Below are 9,094 nucleotides of genomic sequence, written 5' to 3'. Positions count from 1 at the left end.
CCCGAAGGTGAGGCGGGGCCGGGGGCGGCCGCAGGGAAGCGGGGCGGCCGGAGCCCTCGCTCACCTTAGCTCCGCGCGCCCCCTGGTGGCCGGCGTCGCGGCGTGCAGGCTCCTGGCAGAAACAACCTCCGGGCCGAGCCCCGCGCGGGCATCCCCGCCTTGCCTCCCTCCCTCCCGCAGGCCACCGCGCAGATGGAAGAGAAGCTGCGCGACTTCGCCCGCGCCTACGAACCGGACAGCGTGCTGCCGCTGGCCGACGGCGTTCTCAGCTTCATCCACCACCAGATCATCGAGCTGGCTCGAGACTGCTTGACCAAGTCCCGCGACGGCCTCATTACCACCGTCTACTTCTACGAACTGCAGGAAAACCTGGAGAAGCTGCTGCAGGACGTGAGTACCCCGAGGGGCCAACCCCACCTCGGGCTCTGAACCCCCAAAACTGGCCCAATGTCCCTATCCTTTCCGTCACGCCACATCCATTCAGGGGGCGCCTAACATGTGCCAAGTGGCTGGTGTGGAGCCGAAGACTGAAGAGTGGAGGAGAAAGACTAGATCCCAACTCTAGATCTGATGGAGGAAGTAGGAATCATTTTTTCCCCCACAAAATGCACCTTTTGCCTTTATCAAAATCACTATATTGTTATACCAAGATTTTCACAATATCACATGGTGATGTTGACAGTACTATTAATAATTTAAGTTTCTTGAAACTTCTCTGGCGGTCCAGTGGTTAAGACTCCGCTTCCAATGCAGGGGACACAGGTTCGATCCCTGGTCGGGGAATTAAGATCTCACAGGCAGCGTGGCTTGGCCAAAGTTTCTTTCATTTTTTTCCCCACTGTTTTAATTAATGTTTATTGATTTATAGTTGATTTACAATGCTGTGTTAGTTTCAGGTGTACAGCAAGTTGAATCTGTTATACATAGACATATATACACTCTTAGATTCTTTTCCCATATAGGTCATTACAGAGTATTGAGTAGAGTTCCCTGTGCTATACAGTAGGTTCTTATTAGTTATCTGTTTTATATACGGGGTTTCCCTGGTGGCACTGGTGGTAAAGAACCTGCTTGCCAATGCAACAGACATAGAGACTTGAGTTCTGTCCCTGGGTTGGGAGGATCCCGTGGAGAAGGGCATGGCAACCCATTCCAACATTCTTGGTTGGAAAATCCCATGGACAGAGGATCCTGGTGGGCTACAGTTCACAGGGTTGCAGAGAGTTGGACACGACTGAAGTGACTTAGCTTACAGAAAGCACATCAGTACCAGTCTCCCAGTTTATCCCTACCCCACCCCCAGGAAGCAGGAATTTAACTTCGCTCACCTCTGCAGGTCTCTACTCAAATGCTGCCTTCTTGGGTGACATTACGACTGAGAGTAGGATGAAGCAGGTGATTCCCCCCCCCCTTTAGAACATTAATGATTGAACAAATTGAAAAGAAAATATGTTAAAACTTAATGTTAATGTATGGCAAAACCAATACAATATTGTAAAGTAATTAGCCTCCAATTAAAATAAATAAATTTATATTTTAAAAAAACTTAATGTTAAGTTAAAATATTTTATAATTAAACCAAAATTTTCTATAATTTTACTTTCCTGGTTTTAATGGAAACAAACTAATCAATAGTATTTTTATTAAAACCATTAATCATTTGAAAAACAAAAACACATAAAGATTGCCCCACTTGTTTGTTTTTTTTTTGCTGTACCACACAGCTTGGGAGATCTTAGTTCCCCAACTAGGGATTGAACCTGGGCCCACCGGGGAAGTCCCTACACTTTTTCTTTTGAATCAGTTTCCAGTAGGGCTTGGCTTAGCCCTCTGGGATCCTGTCCTTATTTAAATTTCCCTGAGACTTCCCTGGCAGTCCAGGGGTTAGAACTCGGCGCTTTCACTGCTAGAACCCAGCTGGTTTCAATTGTTGGTTGTAGTATTGACTTTGATGGGCATGATAGAGAAATTAATATATGGCCTGTTCGATAGAAAACAAGAACATGCGAGCAGAGTAATGGCGATTGAGGGTCTTAGCAGTAGGTAGGGCGCAATTTTGAATTGGAGGGGGTCAGGGCAAGCCTCCATGAGGAGTTGATAGCTGAGCAGAGACTTAAAATAGGAGAAGTAGGGAGCCATGGAGAGATCCGAGGAGAGAGGATGCTAGGCAGAGGGATTTTTAACTTGGCCTGGACTGTAGAATTGCTTTGAAGATAGATTGAATGACTGAACATTTTAGGACCATGTTTGCTATAACAATAATGATGATTTCTACCATGTGGCCTGAGTTTTCTCACCTGTACAATGGGACAGTAGCAGCAGTATTGTCCTTTCCTGTGGGGATGGAAGAGGAGCCTGGCCAGGAAAGGCGCCTGTGAACCCCACTCGCACTGTGCCCACATCCCAGGCCTATGAGCGTTCCGAGAGCTTAGAGGTGGCCTTCGTCACTCAGCTGGTGAAGAAGCTGCTTATTATCATCTCACGTCCAGCCAGGCTGCTGGAATGCCTGGTGAGGGGGCTGGGCATGGGCACGGGAGGAGGTGCTGGAGGTGGGGGGCTGGCTAGTGCCCCTTGGAGGTCACCCCAAACTCACCCTGCCTTGCCTTAGGAATTCAATCCCGAGGAGTTCTACCACTTGCTGGAGGCAGCTGAGGGCCATGCTAAGGAGGGCCACCTTGTCAAGACAGACATCCCCCGATACATCATCCGCCAGCTAGGCCTCACCCGTGACCCTTTTCCAGGTGCTGACTGCTCGGTGCTGGGGACTCTGGGTGGGCTGACTGGGACCCAGGCCTTGACTCACTCCCATTCCCCTCCTAGATGTGGTGCACCTGGAGGAGCAAGACAGTGGCGGCTCTAACACACCCGAGCAGGACGACCTTTCTGAGGTGAGGCCCGGAGGCGTGGGCAACCTGCTGGTCCGGCCCTACTGGTCGGGGCTCACCGCCTGGCTCTTGGTCCTCAGGCTGAGCAAATGTCTCGGTCCCCGCTCTGAGCCTCAGTTTCCCCACCTGTAAAATGGGTTAATAATAGCTCTTCCTCCACAGGCAGTTTTCTTTTCATGATTAAATACACAAAACATAAAATTTGTGTTTAATTTTTTAAACGTACACTTAAACAAGTTTAAAATGAACAATTTGTTGTTATTTACTGCGTTGTGAGGCCATTTCCACCATCTAGCCCCTAAACATTTTCATCATACCAAAAGGAAACCTTGTACCCATGAAGTAGTTTCTCTCCGTCCCCTCCCTCCCCCACAGCCCCTGGCAACCACTGATCTGCTTTCCAGATCTTTCCGTCTCTATGGAGACTGGGTCTGGATATTTGCTGGGTCTGGAGATTTCATATAAATGGAATTATTCACTCTGTGGCCTTTGGTGGCTGGCATAATGTTTTCGAGGCTTCCCCATGCTATGGCATGAATCTGTGCTTCATTCCTTTTCGTGGCTGAATAGTATATGCCACGTTTTGTTTATCTATTGCTCACTGATGGGCCTTTAGGCTGTTCACATCTTTTAGCTGTTGCATGAATAGTGCTGCTGTGAGTATTTGTGTACAAGTATCTGTTTGAACAACTGTCTCAGTTCTTTTAGGTATTTACCTGGGAGTGGAATTTCTGGGTCACATGGTAACTCTATATTTAATTTCTTGAAGAAATCTGTATGGACTTTTGAATGGGTTGACTGTCTCTATGTGCTAACAACTCACACAAAAAATTACTTAATTCCACCCACAGGCCAACCACACATTGGTAGATGTTCCCCATGTCTGGTGGAGGTTACCCACCATAATGGCCATACATGTGTTTTCTCTGAGCTGCCTAGTGTTTTCAAAAGTGTGAAACAAAATATAGAAATCAGAAGATTAAAGGTAAAATCTGGGTTTGTGCCTTTTTAAAAAGAATCAAAAGTTCTAACAAGACTGTGATGGAACCAGCTGGCGTTGAATGCGGGCTGGCCTATGACACGGGGTTACCTACACCCCCGTCACCCGTGACTCTCACTGGTATGCCTGGTCCCTGAAGGCATTTGGGTTTGTGTCCTTTGTTTCAGATTATGTCTATGAATTCACATACACTCACACACACACATCTGTCCTGTATTTTAAAAAATCTCATTATACCATTATATGCCATTTAATTTTTTGAATAGGTAATGGAATGACATCACTCACAAGTCTAAAACTCTAAAAAGGTATTTATCTTTAATTGTTGTTTGTAGATCCGTTGTAATTCCGTTCAATCAAACTTGTTAATTGAGTGATTCAAATCTTCCATCTTCCTATTCATTTTTCTTTTTTTGCCAGATTGATTTGATAGTTTCTGAGAGAGATGTGTTAAGTTTGTCTTGAGTAATTTCTCTTTGTAGTTCTGCCAACGTTTCTGTCAAACTTTTTTGGGCTACGTTCTAAGGAACATAGAAGTTCAATATTTTTAAACCTCATAGATCTTTTTGTGAACTGTTAATGTAATAAATCTCTTGTCCCTATGAAAAATAAAAATTATTTTCAAAAATGGTATACAGCAAAAAATCTTATACCCGCTCTTGTCCCCCGTACCCATATTACCTCAAATATAATTATATTTTGTCCCTCTTTTTACATAAAATCATACAGTACACATTGTTCCTTGTTTTTCCCCCCATTTAATAAAGTACTTCAGAGAACTTTCTGAATAAGTGTACAGAAATATTTTTCATTTAAAAAAAAGAAAAAAAAAACAAACAGTGGAAAAGGACTTCCCTGGCAGTCCAGTGGTTAAGACTCTGCTTCCACTGCAGGGAGCATGGGTTCAATCCCTGGTTCAGGAACTAAGATCCTGTGTGCCACACGGTATGGCCAAAAACAAACAAACAACAACAACAAAATAGTAACACAATATTCCTTTATATTATATCCCTTCGTATTTTATTTAACCAATTTCCTATGTATGGGTTATTTCCAATCTTGCAATGAGTAAGAAAATATGTGTCTGTCATTTTTTTTTTTTTTACAAAAGTTTATTCTTAAATGTACAATAGGCTCCAAGACAACACTTCATTCTAGCTAAAGGTGGCAATAGATATTATGGCAGGGAATCCAGATGTTTAAACAGGAATGGCGCTAAGGGTCATCGTTGCCTCAGGCACAAGAACAGCTTACTTTTTGCCAGATTTCTTAGTTCCACCGGTGGCCAGGGGGCCTTTCCTTGTGGCCTTTGTTTTTAGCTCCTCAAGTTTCTTCTGCTCCTCCTTCTGCTTCTGCCTGAATACCTTATCTTCCTCGTCCATCTCCTTGGCTTGCTTCTTGGGCTGCTTTTTCTTGCCAGTTTTGCGGCCTGACATGGCACCTGCCGCCCCTACCCCAGACCCTGCCGCCCCTTCCCCAGACCCTGCCGCCGGAAGCGGAGCTCCCCGTTCCAGCCCCTGTGCCTCTCTGTGTCATTTTTCACACGTGAAAGCATATCTATAGCATGAATTCAAAAGTGTAAAAAAACTTTTTTAAGGTGAAAATTGCTGGATTAAAGGAAGCATACATTTGTAATTCTGATATACACCAAGTACCTTTAATGAGACTGTACCAATTTATACTCCCAACAGCAAGGTATAGAAGTATCTGTTTCTGCACAGCTTTGCCCACAGAATGTGCCAGGCTTTTGGATTTTTTTTTCCTGCCAATCTACTGTGTGAAAAATGGTATCTTAGAGTAGTTTTAGCTTGCCTATCTGTCATTATTTGTGATGTTCAACATTTTTTTCACATGGTTAACAGCTCTAAGTCTAGTTTACATATCTTGTGTATTTTTTCTCTTCAGTTGTTAATGTTATTGTTGATTTCTGGGAGCTCTTTATATATTAGGATGATCAGCCATTTTGTAGGTTTCTTTCCTAATTAAGAGAAGTTTGTTATATGACTTCACTGTCAGCCAGTCTTGGGTTTAAGTTCTGACTTTGTTACTCCCTCACTGTGGCACTTGGATGAAGGACTCATTCACTGACTTTGTGCCTCAACTTCCCCATGTGTTAAGTGGAATACCAAGAGTCTCAGTCTCATGATGATGATGATGATGGTGGTGCCGTGGTCTCCATCTTTCCTCCGCAGGGCCGCAGCACCAAGGCTAAGAAACCGCCTGGAGAGAATGACTTTGAGACCATAAAGCTCATAAGCAATGGTGCCTACGGGTGAGCCACCCGGGGCTCTGGCGGGGGGAGGGTGGCGGAGGCCGGGTGTCTCGGAGGTGACGGCCGGTCCTCGCTCTCTCCCCCTGCAGCGCCGTCTACCTGGTGCGGCACCGGGAAACAAGGCAGCGCTTCGCGATGAAGAAGATCAACAAGCAGAACCTGATCCTGCGCAACCAAATCCAGCAGGCCTTCGTGGAGCGCGACATCCTCACGTTTGCCGAGAACCCCTTTGTGGTCGGGATGTTCTGCTCGTTCGAGACCCGGCGCCACCTCTGCATGGTCATGGAATATGTGGAAGGTGTGGGCGCCTGCAGGGCTGTGGGGAAGATGAGGGGATGGCCGCTAGGGGTAGCCTGCCCAAACCCCAGTCACCATGTTGACTATCCACCTGTGTGTTTAGTTTATCCACCCATTTATTCATCCAGCCATTGTTCAAACATTCCACCTGTTTATTTCTACCCAGTCATCTGTTGATTTATGTTTTCTTTTTTTTTTAATTTATTTATTTGTGGCAGGGCTGCTTCTGCATTGCTGAGTGTGGGTTTTCTCTAGTTGTAGCAAGCAGGGGACTACTCTAGTTGCAGTGCATGGGCTTCTCACTGGGGTGGCTTCTCTTGTTGGGGGGTACAGACTCTAGAGCACTTAGGCTCAGTAGTTATGGCACACCAGCTTAGTTGCTCTGCGGCATGTGGGATCTTCCCTGCAGGGATCAAACATGCATCCCCTGCGTTGGCAGGCGAATTTTTAACCACTGGACCTCGAGGGAAGCCTGATTTATCTGTTTTAATTTCTCTCAGTATGGGTACATCCATTCCATTATCCATCCATCTATCCTCCTTCCTTTCATCTGTTCATTTGCTAATCCTTCCACTTTTCTATCCATATATCTACATGCCATCTCTCCATCTATCCATCCGATTACCCATCTATTTGTCCATCCATGTATCTGTTTATCCATTACATCTTTATTTATTTTATTCAAGTGTAGTTGATGTACAATATTATATTACATTTATTTTTAAAGATTTATCTATTTTTTACTGTGCTGGTCTTTGTTGCTATGGGCTTTCTCTGGTTGGGGCAAGTGGGGACTACTCTTCATTGCAGTGCTTTGGCTCTTCATTGCAGGGCCTCTTCTCTGGAGCATGGGCTGTAGGCACTAGGGCTTCAGTACTGGCATTCCGGCTTCAGTAGTTTCAGCTTGAGGTCTCTAGAGTGCTGACTCAGCAGTTGTGGAACACCAGCTTAGTTGCCCCACGGCATGTGGGATTTTCCCAGACCAGGGGTTGATCCCGTGTTCCCTGCATTGGCAGGCAGACTCCTAATCACTGGACTACCAGGGAAGCTCCCACATCTATTAAAAAAAAGTAATAGACTTCCTTTTTTAGAGCAGTTTTAGGTTTATAGAAAAACTGACTGGAAAGCTCAGAGAGTTCCCAGGTATTCACTCCGCTCCTGCTCTATTTCCTCTGCTGTTCACATCTTGTGATACCTTGGCTACAATTGATGAACACATACTGTACATTATTATTAACTAAATTATATTAGGGTTCACTGTGTTGTGCATCTGTTTTGCATCCATCCCTCTTTTTCTATATCTAGGCATTCATTCATCCATCTGTTTATTCACCTGCCTATTTAACATCCATCTGTCCACCACCATCTATTTACCTATTTATTAATCTGTCATCCATCCATCCCTCTTTCCATCCATCTATTTACTATTCTTATTTGTGTTCATTCATCCAAACCTCCACACTAGCAGCTATCTCATTTTATCTAGTTAGCAGTCTAACTCCATCTGCTTATTCACAATTAATCCCTTTACCATCCCTTTACCATCCATCCAAACATCCAATCACCAATATATATGTTTTTCAGCTGTTTATCTAACCATCCCAAATATTAATCCATCCATCTTCCAAACACAGAAGGACTACGATTACACACATGATCTCACAGGGCTACAGCTGTGCCACCTCCAAGTCTTAATTGACCATTAAGTCACTCAACAGATGTCCCTTCATCATCTCCTTCATGTCACATGCTTTGCTGGTGACACAGTGGAGACCTGGACAGATACACCTTTCCCTCACAGAGGGAATAGACCTACAATAAAACATACAATAAACAAGGAAAAGAAGCTAAAAAAGAAAAAGGTTGTTTCATATAGTGAGGATGGCAACAAGGGACATAGAGCTCAAGGAGGCCATGGACACTCTGTTTTCTGCATAATGTTTGTAGGGATTATCTGGGGTTATGGCCAGATTCAGATTCCTGGGCCCACCCTGAGAAAGTCTGATTAGTTACTTTCTGACACTGAGATAAATCTAGCTTTAGGGGAAATTAGGAAAGAGAGAAATTTATCAACTTGTGGTTAAAAAAAAGAAAACTTCAGGAATGGCTTTATCTAGGTGCTCAAATTATGTTATTAGTACTCTCTCCATCTCTTGGGTCTATTTTCCCACATGTGGACGTCCCGGTAAACAGGGCTTGATAGGGAATTCCCTGATCGTCCATGGTTAGGACTCCACACTTCTACTGCAAGCGGCATGGGCTCTGTCCCTGCTGGGGGAACTAAGATCTCACAAGCCACATGGCATGGCCAAAAATAAATAAAATGAAACAGGTCCTGATATAGTGAGGTTACCATCCAACAGATCCCAGCTTACATCCTATGAGCTTAGCAATGTTTGTGAAAAAAGAAGGAAAAGTCATTGACCGAACTTGGGTTACATGCTGACCCAGCAGCTAAACCTGGAAGGAAATCTGACCCGTGTGAGAAAAAGGAGAAATAGAAGCTGAGGGAGACTAAAATATGAATGCTGCTGACAGTAAATCTGGTGGGGCAAAGTAATTTATATTTTAAAACCTCAGACCCTCAAGGTTCAGACTCCAGACCAGGGTCCATTCTCCCAGACTCAGTTCATAAGCGGG

The 9,094-nt window shown here is 44.6% G+C and overlaps 1 protein-coding gene across 1 annotated transcript in view; it reads left to right on the top strand.

Annotated features, from left to right (window-relative positions):
- MAST1 (microtubule associated serine/threonine kinase 1) overlaps positions 1–9,094 on the top strand; it is a 25,033-nt gene that overhangs the window by 7,274 nt on the left and 8,665 nt on the right. The window contains exons 7-12 of the mRNA XM_010855530.1: positions 159–390; positions 2,408–2,509; positions 2,609–2,741; positions 2,821–2,888; positions 6,078–6,157; positions 6,247–6,455. Of these exons, the coding sequence (XP_010853832.1) occupies positions 159–390; positions 2,408–2,509; positions 2,609–2,741; positions 2,821–2,888; positions 6,078–6,157; positions 6,247–6,455 (824 nt within the window). The remainder of the gene's footprint in view (positions 1–158; positions 391–2,407; positions 2,510–2,608; positions 2,742–2,820; positions 2,889–6,077; positions 6,158–6,246; positions 6,456–9,094) is intronic.

Source organism: Bison bison, unplaced genomic scaffold (assembly GCF_000754665.1).
Source record: "Bison bison bison isolate TAMUID 2011002044 unplaced genomic scaffold, Bison_UMD1.0 scf7180017864365, whole genome shotgun sequence".
Classification (NCBI taxonomy): domain Eukaryota; kingdom Metazoa; phylum Chordata; class Mammalia; order Artiodactyla; family Bovidae; genus Bison; species Bison bison.
The sequence above is the reverse complement of the archived record's forward strand: the minus strand, read 5'-3'. Positions and strand labels throughout refer to the sequence as shown.